General features: G+C 39.5%; 1 protein-coding gene across 2 annotated transcripts; it reads left to right on the forward strand.

Annotated features, from left to right (window-relative positions):
- Positions 1-596: 596 nt before the first annotated feature.
- rbfox1l (RNA binding fox-1 homolog 1, like) lies at positions 597-12,409 on the forward strand. Of its 2 annotated transcripts, none has more exons than XM_035431664.1 (12): positions 597-1,012; positions 5,146-5,382; positions 8,301-8,480; positions 8,644-8,697; positions 8,823-8,915; positions 9,146-9,203; positions 9,322-9,381; positions 9,792-9,930; positions 10,258-10,297; positions 10,388-10,455; positions 10,671-10,752; positions 11,192-12,409. In XM_035431664.1, the coding sequence occupies exons 1-12, from the start codon at positions 926-928 to the stop codon at positions 11,234-11,236; spliced, it is 1,143 nt and encodes a 380-aa protein (XP_035287555.1). In that variant the 5' UTR covers positions 597-925; the 3' UTR covers positions 11,237-12,409. The 2 variants fall into 2 exon arrangements, with proteins under 2 accessions (XP_035287555.1, XP_035287565.1); XM_035431674.1 differs by lacking the exon at positions 597-1,012 and adding an exon at positions 3,951-4,372.
- Positions 12,410-16,082: the final 3,673 nt, after the last annotated feature.

The following is a 16,082-nucleotide window of genomic DNA, read 5'->3' on the forward strand; positions in this document are numbered from 1 at the left end:
AACCCAATAACAGCCTGTGCCAGGCACTGTCTGCTTGTTTAGTGGAGGTGAATGGAATGTTGAATGAGTGTCTCCTGCATAAGTGTTTACAGTGTCATCTGTCTTATTTTCGCTGCATCACAGAAATGTAATTTATGTAATGGACATGTGAGTGTATAAAGAACATGAAGTTATGTTTGTGAGTTAAAAAAAATTTTTTTGTTTGTACTTTGTGAATATATTTTCAACCCAGTAATTAACTCACTGCTTCTGCAGGAGCACAAAATAAAGCTGTTCTGCATCTGAGTGAATGAGAGATCTACGCACAGCAAATGAGCCAACCAGAGCGTATAATCTTCAGCGGTGTTTTTTATGGTTTAAGATAATTAGCCCCAGTGACTGGGCATTTGCATTTCAGGCCAGTTATCTGCTGAAAGAGTGTGTATGAACATGCAAAAGAATGAGGGAATAGCAGGACAGTCAGGGGGAGGGGTACAGCAACATGGAGGGAGGGAGAACTATTTATAAAACACTGAAACTGGACACTTTACATTTGTTTCTGTCTATCAGACCCCCGCACTGACAGACTGACAAACACACTGAAGTTCTCTCCCTCCCTCTCAGTCTGTCCATATCTCTGCCTTCTGCCAAGGCAGTGTGTCCATATCTCTACTCCAGCTCTCGTAAACTCTGTTGTAACAGAATTCATTTTTTTGTCCTTTACTTTAAAAAGCCGGGAGGTTTTCCTTCCTTCCATCTCCAAACCTTTTTTCTTTTTTAAAATCTAATTGAACCCAGTGATCCCTTCTTGGTTCTGGATCCTCTTCTCTTTGTTTTCATATATTTTGGATTCCCCTCCATCTTTCCTTTCCCCCTTTTCTTCATCTAATTTTTCTCATCCTGCCCCCACTACTACTTTCTTTTCCTGTTCCTCTGGCTATGCACCATGCTCTCCTCTCCTACTGTGATTCTGCAGCCCTACGGACTGCCTGTCTACCCTCAAACCGCTTCCTGCTATCCCGGCATTGTACAGGTAACACACTCGGTCTCCCTCTTTTACACGCATGACACTTCACACCGTGCTCACAATGCTTCTGTATCTCGCTTTCTTTCTCTGTCTTCATCTTGCTTCCCTCGGTCTCAGAGAATTGTATTTTGAGAATTATATTCTCTGTTTTTTCTAGATTTTATTTTGTCAATCCAATATTCAATATCCAGAGAGCTGATGGTACATTTAATTCAGTAATGCTGATTCACTGTCCTGATGACTCTGTGTGTGTGTGTGTGTGTGTGTTTATCAGGGTGTGTGTTTGCGTTTGTGTGTGTGTGTGTGTGTGTGTTTTCATCTGTGTGCGTGTATGTCTGCGTGTTATGAGGTCATTGTTGTCAAAATGTTAGATTGACTCATTTGTATGGTGGAATTGTGTAGAAACATGAAAGTATGTTGGAAGTACGTATTAGAATACAGATTGGGCCCACAATTTAAAAATTCAAAAGAGCTTTATATGTTCTTTAAATACAATTATGTGTATCTACACACACACACACACATATGCACACATACTGTATATATATAAATTTCATCCCCAAGTACTGACTCAGGGTCAGTATCAACTTTCTACATAAAAGTGCGGACATTTTGATTAGTGATTGGCAAAATGAAATCTGATTGGTTGCTGGAGGTGGAAGTGTTCAGAGCTCATGGATGCACATTTCTGTGTGTTGGAAACATAACTACTAGTACTATACCTACACAATTTCTCAACATTTTAAATTTGGAACAATGATATGACTGAGAATGCGTTGTGTTCAGAATGAGCCAAACCCAGTACCAGAGTAAGAACTTGCATCCATGTTAGGACTTTTATATGTTGTAATTCAAGGTCATGTGTTTTCAGATATATTTAGTCTGCATTACTCAATTATACAAATAACAAATATATAAATTAATTGTTTTGTGAATAAGTTAGTACTGGAACATTTCTGTGAATAAATGGCAGGACAGATATTATGTGTCTCTGCAGTTTCTCTTTGTCACCCTGCGTGTATTTTTAGCATGGTCCTCAGAGAACAGATTAACACTCTTCTAGGGTCTGGACTCTATGTTCTGGTCAGGGGAGATAGTGGAGTTAACATGGAAGGCATGATTACTTGTCCATTAAGCAATGTGATGAGATGGGCTGAAGAAAAACAGGAGTGACAATCCTTATAGTCCGATTGCATCAGCGTATGCCATCGAGAACATTTCTAAGTGGAAGGACAGGTTTTTTAATTCAGATTTGTCATTGAGATTCCTCGTGAAATCGTAGTCTCGTCCCAATAAGAAATACACCAGCCTATCAATGGAGCATTCTGAAATATGTACACAGTATAATTTAAAATGGTTGGGTATCTATTCATTTGTCAGTGTATCACAGCATGCGTCTGTGTTTGTCACAAAGTTCTCAATGGTGGGAGCCTTTCTTTAAGAGCCACATCTGCAGCTCTTGTCATCATTGAGTCAATGGAAACTCAGCTGTCCCAGCCAGCACCTGGCTATGGGCCACTGACCTTTGACCAAATAATGTGACAGCTGATGTGGGGGAAGGGGGTCGGCAACAAATGGTGGTTTAAAAAAAAAAAAAAGGTTGCTGAGAAAGAAATTGGGGCTTTGCATATACACTGACTACCGGCAAACGGTCACCTAACGGTACAGACAAAATGGAGACAGAGAGGTGGCCGGTATCAAATGTGTTCTAGTATCTCCCTCTCTCAGGCCCACTCCATGTATGGCGTGAGTTTGCCAAGGTCAGAGAGGCAGCACAGACGATCAAGTCGTTGGTACCGAGGGAGATGTACAGTGGGCCGCCCATCTACTGAATGTGTTACAAGAGAACGGAGCTTTCAAATGTATGCAGACTGTTGTGTATGCACGAGAGTACCATATCCTGAGAAAATCCATTGACTTCCCTCTGCTGAGAAACATTGGGGGAACAGGGGGAAATCTGCAATAGTCTATAACAGATTTCTGTATGCATGTCTTCAGTAGGCGAAACCGTGACCTCTTGTTTAGAATGCAACAATGTGGGCTTATGCATTTTGGGACAGGTATAGATTATTTATTGTAACTGCAGGCCACCTTTACCCTTTCAATCTCTTCTACCAGTTTCACTTTCCTACATTTAAATCTGAAACTACTAGTTGTAGCGCTACTCATCTTTGTCCATTGTTTAATTCATTTATTGTCTAACTCAGATCAGTTTATTTTGGGTTAAGCAGGCTAAAATTATTACAATTCTTTATCCCTGTTAGACTTATGTTCCAAGAAAAATCGACTCAATTACAGGGAACACAGTGCAATGCACAGGTGCAAGAATCATAGGTTTTAAACATTCCATTTGTTTTTTTTATCATATTCTCAGATGATTATATGTGCATGGTTTTCCAAATACACATCATTCTTGCACCAGTGGAGGTTTTATGTCTGTGTCTGATGCCTCAACGGTTTTATGTAGTTACTATACTGGTTTTTGTCAGAAAGTATCTTGTAAGTTCTTTTATCTTCCACCTTTCCCTATCTGTCCCTATCAGTTTACAGCTAAATATACCGTTCTCAGTAGTCACTGAGAGCAGTGGCGTAGGTTTCGTTTGAACATTGGGGGGGGGGGCATTAAGCTGGGGGTCCTCCCCCAGGAAATTTTTAGCGTCAAACACTTCATTTCCTGCATTCTGGTGAATTTTTATGCACCAATTTATGTCTTTTCTGCATCAATTTATGGTGGAAATGTCTTTATGTAAAGGAAAACTCACAAAATTCAGTTTTTATTGGGGGGGCACAAATGCACGTGTTCTAAATATTGAAGGGGACGTATCCCCTGAGCCCCCCCCCCCCCCCCCCCCCCCCCCCGAAATCTACGCCTATAACTGACAGCAACAGCTGAGAGGTTAAAAGAGGGTGAGAGGAAGAGTGTTCATCAGAGGGAAAGATAATCTGACAGTGTGTTTCCCTTGTTATTCAGTGTCTGTTACCAATGGTGCATTTTTTACAAAAAAAAAGGCCTTTAGCCAAGCAATTTACCTATTTACTGGGATTCGACCAATTAGGCAGGCGGTTTATATCCTACAAAATGCAGAAGTGACATTTTTTTAAAGATGTATTCTTAGGTTTCAGTTGACCATGCATGTACTCTAACTACAATTCCTGAGGATTTTTTTAGTGGGGAGTTTGTTAAATAGAATGATTGACATGCACAAATGAACACAGCTGGCACTGCACCCCCTCTTTTCCCCACCCACCTGGCATTTGATTGGCCAATCCAGGGAACATAGGATGTTGTGGGCGGGTGGATGTGTATCAGTAAATATGAGGCAGTTGTTCATCAGTGAATCAGAAAGTTTGGAATGCAGTAACGGGGTAAGACAATTTATCCATCCAAGAGCTGTGTACTATTTGTGTGTGTATGTGTGTGAGTGAGAGAGAGAGAGTTTTTGTGGCCTTACGTGCCTTTGTATATACTGTATGTTTATAGACTCATTAATAATGAATAGGTATAGTTTACCCAAGCTATTTTTAAGCATAGTGTTCATCTGAATATTTATAGTTGTTTCTGAATGTTTATATTTATCTCACAGGAAACAACATAACTTGTCTTGAATTAAGGTGGTGGTATGTTTCTCTTGATCAGTATTTATGTTAAATGTAAAAGTTTCCATGCAGTCTTTATATTACACACACAAAGTGTTGTGTGAGCCATCTGTAAAAGTTGAAAGAACACTTTCATTAAAATGACTGATTAGAAGGGTTAATGAATGCACATTCATTGTTTTGTATGTTTGATAATGTTGTGAAAATAATAAAATAATACTGGACAATCTATGAAAATGCACAATATAACTATGTATTGAATAGTTTTTAAATTATTCATATTCAAGTGAAGATTGATTTCATGTTGAAGTATAGGTGGTCTTTTTATTTTATTTTTTGCTTTGTTTGCTGCAGGACAATTTATGTTACGTGAAATGTATATTCCTTATACGATAATATAATATTCATACTAGTAAATTGTAAAATGTAGAACTTTTTTACGATTACATTCCAGCTCTGAGGATCTATCATTTTAAAATTTAATAGATTTATTGTGAGTATAGCAATATTATTTTTAATTGCAATACTCTTTCTCCTCACAGGGGGCCCCAGCACAAGAGGCGGGGCCAGGCAGCGCTGACCCTGCCCTCTCACAGGTGTACGCCCCCCCTCCATCCTACCCTCCGCCTGGTCAAGCCCCACCCGCACCTCCTGGCCGACTGCCACCTCTAGACTTCAGCCCCGCCCACCCAGGCTCAGAATATCAGGAGCACCACCAGCTGAGGGTCTACCAGAGCTCACAGCATGAAGGAGCAGACAGCCTGGCAGCCAGTGGCGCGGTAAGGCTGAAGGCTGTGCCGGTTCTCTGGGTTCACAGAATGAGTGCTTTTTTGGAGGAAGGGAATAGGTCACAGAGAGACTGAAGTGTATCAGCAGAGGAAAAGAGTGTTAAAGAGTCACATTGTGAAAAAATTCAGATTGAGCACAGGGAGGGAAATTTCAGGGGCAGTAATGAGAGACTGTAATAATTTGAAGTATTCCAGAATTAATTCTGTCATTTAGATACTACTAAGCAAATGATCTGGATGTTGATGTAACAAAGATTGACTGGGTTCAGAAATAGTTAAACAGAATACAATTACATAAAATGTCATATAATATATCATTTCACAAAGTGTATTTATATATATATATATATATATATATATATATATATATATACATATATATAAAATTTTTATGACAGTTACTTAAAAAACTACAAATGGGTTGACAATTTTTGAATTGCTATCAGGTGGCTGTAAAAAAAAAAAAAAGGCATTGATTAGATACAACTAAGAAACATGTCTGCCTATTGTATACTGAAACGGCAGATAGTGTGTCCCAATCTGTTCTGAAGTATCTCAGTACTGCTAAATTTAGCCTGCCGCCTCCACATCTCTGCCCATGTAAGGAAATCTATTTGGCACACGGCAGGAGAGTGGAGAAGTAGATGGGGGTTTGTTTTTTAAAAGATATCCCACCCATAGCCTCTTGAAATAGATCAGGTAATCCCAATGTTGTCAACAAATATCTGTGTAAATCATGTTTCAGTGCTGGGGTTTGGTAGGTGCAGATAGCACAGAGAGTAGAGAAGGATATATAAGGTATTAGGTGTGTTTGTTCATGGGACCAAATGGAGTACAACAGGGTTTTGCACATTTGTCAGGTGTTTTAATGGATTATTTGATCTGTAGATGTTGAATGTTAGCAATGTTTCTTATTATAATAATGATGTGTGCAGTTCCCAATGGTGCCAGTGTCCTACAGACATTCTGTACAGTACATGTGTTAAAAGGAACAATGCCCATATTACCACTGCTCAATTAAGTCTAGGGACACAACCTGGCAAATTCCATTTAATAGCAAAGACACAACAGTCAGTCATCCACTGCAATATTTATGGGAAAAAAATTCAACATTTTCTTCTATATTAAAGGTGTTTTACGGCCACATTTATATATTCCGTTGCTAGAGCTCCCAGTGTTACAAGGTCCTGATATTCGGAAATTGAGACGCCGCCATGAAGGGGGGGGTTTGGGGGGAGGCAGACCGGATGACCCCTCCCCCTCCGAAATATCTCTCAGGTTCAGAAAACACTCTGCATCGTGACATGACACCATCACCCCAACTCAACCCCCTTCTCCCTCTCCAGTCCCACCTCCCAGTGTCTCTTCCGTTGCCTCGTATGTGCAGTGTGTACGTAGATGCGAGTAGGTGGGTGTTGTGTGTGTGCTGTCCTAGTTACTGCAGCTAGGTATGGCAAGCCAATGCAGCGATATAGTGTGTATGTGTGTGAAGCAATTTTGTATGTCTGTCTTTCCCTTTGTGTCCACCCTCCTATTAATAAATTCCCCCTCGGAATCTTGGGTAATGACCTTTAACCCGTGGCAGAAAAGCAGCACCGTGACCCCAGACTGACATTTTAGAAAACTTTCACCATTCACCCCACCCCACCCCACCCAAGCTTTTTGCGCAACGTCCTGCCTGTGTGGCCTATCACTTCCTTTTTGTTTTTTTTTGTTGTTTTTTTGTTTTGTTTTTGCTTTTCTGCAGGCATTTGGCATTCTCTCTGTCCACAACTATTGCTACTTTCTGTGGATTTATCCTCTGCATTTAGGATCAATATATGGAACTGCATTAATCGCTCCCTCTTGCTCTCTCTTCATCTCTCTCTCTCTCTCTCTCAAGCCTGCCTTCATTTTAGTCTTTTGCGTTTTTTATATTTTTCATTTTTCACTTTTTACTTTTTCATTTTTCTTTTCTGCTGTCTATTCTCTCTCTTCTGCTCATGCTCATACTTGTTTTTTTGCCATTTTTTTCCACTCCATTTTGTTTGGATTCATTTAATCTCTTGGTTTTTGAAGGTCATAACAGTTTTGTTGCGTTTGAGAAGACAGGTTGACACACACACACACACTGTGGCATCGTGGTGCATTGTGGGATAGTGGATGTCTTGGCCTTGTCGCACAATACTTCCTTGTTTTGTTTTGCATGAGGGCATTTTATTGACATTAAATAAGTATTTTGATGTAAGCAAAAATAGCAAGTGTTTTTAAAAGTGATGTTTTCTTATGCATATTATTATTATTTGCAACTATGCATTGAGCAGCAGCTCTCCCTTTACAGCCTTGGGGGGTTGTGTCTTTATTCTTCATTAATGCTTTTAAGTTGTGTAAAGTCAAAGTTATTTCACATGTAATTTCTCTAACGGGCATGTAGTTAGAAGCCTAACTAAAATGAAAAATTCACGCCTCCTCACTTTTTGCTTGAGAAGGACCACTGGATGGAGAATGCTCGTGTACTTTTGGTCTGTTTATCCTAAGTAACTGGAATACTGTTTCTTCTCAAAGTGAAACGTAATGTTGAATATTATATTTTATAGTACAGTTATGTTCATTCCTAATAACACAATTGTGTTCAGAGACAGATGAAACTAATTTGTAAACAGTTAAATGCCCAAATTCTGGGTCTTGCAAGCATTCAAATTTTAGACAGATGCAGATACAGATAAAGTGTTCAAGTATTAACTGTTTTTTTCTTATCTCCCACTTTAACATTTCTCCCTTTTCTATCTCTTTCTGTCCACATCCCTTTCTTTTTCCTTCTTTACTCCTGTTCTATCTCTGTACCTGCTCTGTCATATTCTATTCCTTTATTTTTCCTCTCCTTCAACCCCTACGCTCTACCCTTGCTCCCCTGAATTCTTCTCTCTCAGGATGACTCTCTGGCTCCAGTGACCTCTGACCCACAGTCTCTCAGCGTTTCTGTGTCGTCAGGAGGTGGGGCAGGGAGCGGAGGGGAGGAGGAGGGGTCAGGCAAAGCCCAGCCAAAAAGGCTGCACGTTTCCAACATCCCATTTAGGTTCCGGGACCCTGATCTTCGACAGATGTTTGGGGTAAAGGAGAAATTAATGCTTTCCCAAAAATGATTAGTAATGCTGACTCAGCCAAATTACAGTTATCGAACAAATAGGCTAATGTTATGATCAGTTATATAAAATATATAGGAATGAACTGCTTTTTCCAATGTGATGATGACGTGTGGTTTATATTTTTCAGCAATTTGGGAAGATTCTGGATGTGGAAATTATCTTCAATGAGCGAGGATCAAAGGTGAATGACTTAATGCACTTTCAACACCCTTTGTGAAATAAATAATAATTACATGCAGTTCTTTTCCTTTAATATATCCTTGGTCTAGTTTCTGTCGTTTTAACACTTTGTTTATCCTGTCCCAGGGCTTTGGCTTTGTGACGTTCGAGAGCGCGATGGAGGCAGACAGAGCCAGAGAGAAGCTCAATGGGACAATAGTGGAGGGCAGGAAGATAGAGGTGAGTAAACTATAGATAAACTGTTGAGACATCTGAAATGCTCTCCTGTCTGTTATCCTGTGGTGTCATGCACTAGGAGCTTCATTGTTTTGTGTGTTAATTTTGGCGTTCTTCTGAATCTTTATGCTAAGCTATTTGGATGTAAAATGCAAATTTCCTTCAAGGGCAATAATGGCTCTATTAAAAAGATATTACAGCGAAGGAGTACTCTTTATTGTGATTCTGTGCAGGTGAATAACGCCACAGCGAGAGTGGTCACCAAGAAACCGCAGACTCCCCTTGTGAATGGTGAGGATCCATGTCTCGCTCTTTTGTTCGGGGTTCATCAGGGCTCTGTACTGGGGCCTGTTCTCTTGGGGGTACTGGGGCCTGTATGTTGATGTCACTCTGCTCTCTCACTCTGCAGCTGCTGGATGGAAGATCAATCCAGTAATGGGTGCAATGTATGCACCGGAACTGTACACAGGTGAGTCTGTTTGCCAGAGCTGACCCGACCCAAAAAGCGACATAAGTGCCTGCTTAGGGCCCTGCGACCTTTAGGGGGCCACCTAATTATTCTAAAATACATATTTATAATGTTGGGTTGGGGGGCCCCAAAATCAAATTCTGATTAAGGACTCTCAAAGACTAGTGCTGGTAGTGATGTTAGCCTTAGTGTATTGGTGTCTTAATCTGAATTTAATTACTCAAATTGAATTACCCATGCTGTGCCGAGCCCAGCCCATTTATTCAGTTGTGTATTTTACTGAAGGTGTATCAGTTTAGCTAAGGGCAAAAATCGTCAAATTTATACCATTAGCCTATAGTAATACCATAAATTACTGCTGTCCCGTTTCTATAAAGTTCAGCTTAATCACCTCTACCTTTCAATCTCAGTTGCCAGTTTTCCCTACCCTGTTGCCACGCCGACCTTGGCTTACAGAGGGTCTGCTCTCCGGGGCCGAGGACGAGCCGTGTACAACACCATTCGCTCAGCTGCTGCGGCCACGCCTACAGCTGTCCCCACCTACCCTGGGTTAGCATCGGCCTGTACCGATATCCATTCACCTACTTCTCTCATGTTACAGGCATATACTGTGTGTGAAAATTTTATTTTATTTTTTATGGAATATTCCTTATAGTGTAGGTTTCACCATATTAGAGTATATAGTTCTTGAGATTAAGACCAGAGACCCATGTTCCCTACAGGGGACAAGAGTGAATTGCCGGGTGTAAGGAGGATATGTATTTTCTGAGTTTATTTATAATATGAACATGGTTAATAGATTTTCTCCATTCTATTGTGACTTCAATTCAGATTTTGTTTTTACATTGCATTACTGAATTTATTCCTGTGTTGCAGTGTGGTGTACCAAGATGGCCTATATGGAGCAGAGGTTTATGTAAGTCCCGCTATTTAAGCCAGTCTTTCCTGTATGAGAGAGCTGTGATGGCTGCCTGTGAATCTGACCTGACTCTTTCCCCTTTTGCAGGGGGGATACCCTGCAGCCTACCGGGTAGCTCAGTCAGCTTCTGCTGCTACAGCAACATACAGTGACGGGTGAGTGGACAGTGAACTCCAAGCTAGCAGGGTCGTGTGAGAGAGCAGATGTATGGCTTTGGATACATACAGTAAAGTGTCATCCAGTATGCCTGACCGTGAACCTGAAAGTCATGGTTGTTGCATAATACAGCACCATCAGAACAACTGGATTTTTCTATTATTTCCATCAGTAGAAGTTTTTCAGGTTTGAACAACACTCCTTCTTTTGTCAGGTATGGCAGGGTTTACACAGCTGCTGCAGATCCTTACCACCATTCAGTGGGACCGACTGCTACTTACGGAGTTGGAACAGTGGTGAGATTTGATTTAACTATTCTGACAAATGCAACAGCATACATTCTGCACTCTTGTGCATCTGGCTGGACTTTTAAGGTTAATTTAAGTTTAGAAAATGACTAATGCAGTCCTTGCTTGCTAATGCAGTCCAAACTAAGTTATCCTTGTATTTTGTAAATGGTTTGGGTTAAATATAGAGGGAAGTACAATTTTATGGCCCAAACTGAGTTTGAGCTGAAGTACAGTTCAGAGACAAGCTGTGGGACTGGGTATCAACATTGTGTTCTTTGCCTTTATACTTTGACCATGATTCAGAAAAATAATCTGTTTTAACAGAGCTTACTCAGTCAACATTCCAGAAACTGTCTGACAGTTATATTTACTGTTATATATTATATGTAATCTTGTATTAGGAAGCAAATATAATACGTGCCATTTTTATATCTTGTAATGGTAGGCAAGTTTGTACAGAGGAGGGTACAACCGCTTCACACCCTATTGACCCACCTTGTGAGCTGCTGTGACTTCACTTCCCTTCTGGCTGAGAAGTGGCTCTACCACGAGATCACGGGACAGGTTTGGCATCGAGACCAGTCCAGGAAATGACGTCACGTTCTGTTTTGACCGCTGCACCCAAAGACTTTGAAACCAGCTGTAAATATTGTCAGAATTATAAAATATTTATTTAAGTAGAACATTGTTACAAAGGGGTAATTTAATTTAAAATAGCTTATTTTTTGATCAACCTGTGTTGATCGTGCTGCTCCAAAATTCATGATGCAATTGGGGAAGTCTCATCAAAGTACAAACTAAAGGCTCGAAAAACACGTAATTCAGTTCTGCATAGGATCTTGTGATGACACTGAAGTACTCAGCCCAGGCGTAACAAAAAGAAAAACTAATTTGTGAAGTATGTGAGGATGTTGAATTATGGGTAGTATCCCAATAAGTGCTAAGGTACCATACCTCAGTGGCATAATAGACATGGCACAGCTATAAAATTATATTTTTTTAGGTTTTATAGACGTGTGACTGTGTCCTACGATTGACAGTGTGTAATTACAGTGTGCAATAACATGTTCAGTGGTGTTAGGGAACCTGATGATGTCACTAGTTAGTCGTTTTTAAAAAGTAGTGTACACTGCTTGAGTGTACGTGCGTGCGTGTGGGAGAGTATACTGTCATTACAGAATTAACAAAAGCACAAAGTGTGAGAGACAGCAATGGCGCTAGTGGTATAGAAGTTCAGTAGGATTTTGGCAATGCCTCCATGAAAAAGGTGCTTTCAGCCTAGTTTTACTTTTGAAACAATCTACCTCTAATCCTTTATTTGTTCTTTACATTTTTAAAATTCATGTAGTTCTCAGTCCTGGTCATAATTTTTACATAAAACATAAAATAGGACAAAAATGGTACAAAATATTTTTGTTGCACATTATAGTTCTGTTCTGTCTATGATGGGCTTGATTTAATATGTAGTTATTTACCTAACTTTCTAACCTATTGCTATGTTTCTCTGTCATTCTGTTTCCCTGGCTTTGCATTTTTAACTCTTCTCAACTTGCCTTTCAGTGTTTTTCCTTCTTTCACCGTGGTTACTTTTCCTTCTGTCTTTATATGCTATTCTCAGTGATCTTTGTTTGCTAGCCTGTCAATAAAATTCTTTTTTCCCCTCTTTTGGTCTCTTCACCTTTGTCTCTCTGTTTCTTTGTCTTTCCATCTTCCTTTATTTCTATTCTAAAATTACTCAGCTTTTCTTGTGAATCCTATATAATCTTTCTCTAGTGTTGCTTTCCCTTGTATATTCAATGGTTTGCCATCTACCCAACCTTTGCTTTAGTTGCTTTGAAGACATTAAGATTTTTGTAAAAATGCTACTTTGTTATCTTAACAGAATTCCCAAACATATTCAACTGCGTGGCATGTAATTAGATTTATGGGACTTGGTACAAACAGAACAAGTATCCACTAATGTTTTCTGGATCAGAGACACTGAGCTAATTGATTTGACCCCTATGTATTCGTAACATTAACTACGAATAAATATAGTTTTTTGGCCAAATAGCTAACTAATGATAATTTTGCTAATTATTATTTTGTGTCTGCTATCTTAATTCATTTATGTACTCTTCTTCAGCATTTCAAATATTTTGCCTGTCTATTATACATGTTTTACAACACCCTGTTATCAAGGTTGGGGTCAAATCCATTTCAATTCAGTCAATTTGCGTGGAAATTAATTAACATTTAATTAATGAATTGAAAAATGGCCAAATAGATTTTTCTATTAATGAACTAGTTTTTATTTAATTTCTGGAATTGACTGAAATCTGTCTCCGTGTCTTCAGATCTCTGTCTGTTAATCTGTATTGCCATGCACTCGTCTCTGCATTACTCTGTGTAGTTTAACACAGTGCTTCATGCTCCACTCTCCTGCTACTCTCCGCTCTCTTATGCTGAGCTCTGCCGTGGGGTCTTTAGCGTTTGACCTGCTTGCCGCTCTCTACCCACCCTGCTCCTCTCTACATCTCTCCCACCCATGCTTAGTAACTGAGTTTTGTGCCTCTCTTTTCTCCTCTTACTTTCTGCATTTCTCTGTTATTCTGCTGGCTGTGGGATTAGACCTGTGCTCTCCAGATTCTGCTTCCTCCAGCAGGCTGCACTCTCTGATAGCTCACTGTAGTGGTGCCATCGGGAAATAGAAGTTTTCTGTGTGAACCCAAAACACACTGCCAATTGAAAACCAAATAATGTTATTATGTAGTCATTACATAAATTCTCGGTTGATTTTCTCTTTGATTTTTATTGGCTCTTCTCAAATGAAATGTAAGAAGGGTTTTAAAAAAAAAAATTTTTTATCATGCTTTTATAAAACATTCTGCTCTATTTTCCCTTTCTCTTTCTCTCTAGTTTTTTCCTGCATGTTTTCTGTCCTGTGCTTATTGGATAACATTTTTACTATATTCACTTAAAAAAATACCTGTTGCCTCTGGGTTTATATCTTTGCCATTGGTAAATTGGCTACATTTGCTCATTTCTAAACACGTTATTTCTGCGTCTTTACCTCCTTTTTCCTCCTGTCGCTTAGCTCTCCTGCCTTTTGCATGTTCTTAGCGTGTAACACAGCTGTATGGCCTGTTTTCAGACTGCACAGCTGTATTTTACCGTTTCCTTATATCTATCTACATTTTTACATACCTATCTCTATCTCCTTGTCTGCACAATCTATGTCTCTCTCTCTACACAGCTGAACGTAATTCTGCTCTAGTCTACTGCATTGCTGCTGTTTCTTAGCTCTGACTCTATCCTCTTTACTGTTTTCTCCATGTTTCTCTCTAGTTTAGTCCTGCATGATACTTTCCTGCTATTGCTAACTCTGTGACATTATTTCTCTTGTTCTTTCATGTACTTGATTTGCCTTGTCTGCCTTTGCATTTGCTTTCCTGGCAGTTTTCCTTCTCTTTACTTCTGCTTTTCTCTCCCTTTCTCTGTCTCCTTTTCTCTGTTCCCCTGCTGCTTTTCCTCATTGATATGCTTTTGCGCATTATGGTTTTTAAACCCACAGTATTAGTCACTGGGTTATGAAACTCCGACAGTTCTTAGAGTTGAACGAGAAGTTGCAGTGTGTTTAAAAAACCAAAGAGCCAAAAAGTGGAGATACATTACGAGGCTCATGGACGACACAGTCGATATGCTTTACCGTTGTCCTTTTAAATACTTTTCAGTGTGCTTCTCTGCCCATGTTCTAGTCTGCATTTCCTTTCTATGGTGTACTTTCCTCTCTTTCTACTATCCTCTTTTTTTGCTTCACTGTAATCTCTGCTTCACTCTGTCACATCAGTGAGTGCATGTGCTGCACCAAATGACAGAATGACGCATCCTGTCCTTTTCCTTTGTCTCTCTGTTATTCTTTCTTTCCCTCTATTTGTAACTCACGTGTTTCATCTTATAGATATGTACATTTCTATTTGTGTATTAGTCTGTGTTTCTCTCTGCTATTTTAATGCAGTACTTGCTAGTCTACTGCACTGCACTCGACTGATACTACTTAATTCATTCTTATTCTCTATCAGTCTATCTTCTCTACTGTATTTCCATGTTTCTCACTTGTTCACTTCTGCATGATACTTTCCTATTAGATGTACTCTGTAGCATTCTTCCATTTCTTTCTTATGCATGCTTTTATGCCTAATGATCATATCAGTATAATTTCTTAAAGACAATCACTTTTTTCTCTTGCATTTCGTGTTCATTAAGGATATATACCTACATTTCCTAACTTACTTAAAGAGGAAAATAACATTTCCTTTTGACGTAAAGTATGCCATTACTAAACGTGAGATTTGGAGGTCTGACACAGCATGTCTGTTCTCTGATGGATATTTATTTCAAGTTCTCCACTTCTGTTTTGGATACCGCTAAGTGGAAACACTGATTGGTTAAAATGTAAATCACTGTGCTACTTACACAGGCAACACAGTCTCCAAAGGAACACTACCAAATCCTCATGTTGTGGGCAATATAAGCACTTTGCGGCTTTCAGGATACACTTTTAATCTGGCGAATGAATTATGCGTAATATGATCATTTTGATTGCATGGGGTCTAAAACTTTAACTAAAATGGTTTTCCTTACTCTTTATTTCTGCTTATTTCCCTTCTTTTTCCTCTATTTTAACCATTGACTATGCTTGTCTATTTGTAATCATTCTTGTTTTAATCTTTCCTAAAGCTTATATTTCTATTGCTCTGTTAGTTTCCTTTTCAGTACTGTATAGTGTGCTTTGCTAAGTCTTTGCATGATTCTGTATTTCCCCTCTTGACTATTCTCTCCACTCTTTTCTACTGTCCTCTTCGGTTCTCTGCACTGTACTTTACTCCTGTGTATTAATCTTCTTTCTATGCATGTTATGCACCAAATATGAAGACACTTCTGTCCTTTTTCTCTGTCTCTCTCGGTTTTTCATAATTTCCCTCTCTTTCATATTTGCTCTTTTACTTCCTGCTTTACTTCCTGATATTTATCATATTCTGGCTTTGCTTTCTCCTTCCTATTCTGTCACGCTCCCTGCATTTTGACTAGTTCTACTATTCTACTCCTTTGCCGTGTCCTTTATTCTGTCTCTGTCTGTCTGCCTATCTGTTAATCTGCATCGATGGGTACATACAGCACAGAGCGCTATGTTACTGTGCACTGGTCTCTACATTACTCTGTGTAGTTTAACACAGTGCTTCATGCTCCACTGTCCTGCTACTCTCCGCTCTCTTATGCTGAGCTCTGCCGTGGGGTCTTTAGCGTTTGACCTGCTTGCCGCTCTCTACCCACCCTGCTCCTCTTTACATCTCTCC

The sequence above is a fragment of the Anguilla anguilla genome, chromosome 1 (assembly GCF_013347855.1).
Source record: "Anguilla anguilla isolate fAngAng1 chromosome 1, fAngAng1.pri, whole genome shotgun sequence".
NCBI classification, from domain to species: Eukaryota; Metazoa; Chordata; class Actinopteri; order Anguilliformes; family Anguillidae; genus Anguilla; species Anguilla anguilla.

Coding starts and splice junctions, on each gene's coding strand:
- rbfox1l (XM_035431664.1), top strand. CDS start 926: ATGCTCTCCTCTCCTACTGTGATTCTGCAGCCCTACGGACTGCCTGTC. Junction 9,204..9,321: donor GCAGACTCCCCTTGTGAATG/GTGAGGATCCAT, acceptor CTCACTCTGCAG/CTGCTGGATGGAAGATCAAT. Junction 10,753..11,191: donor CTTACGGAGTTGGAACAGTG/GTGAGATTTGAT, acceptor TTGTAATGGTAG/GCAAGTTTGTACAGAGGAGG.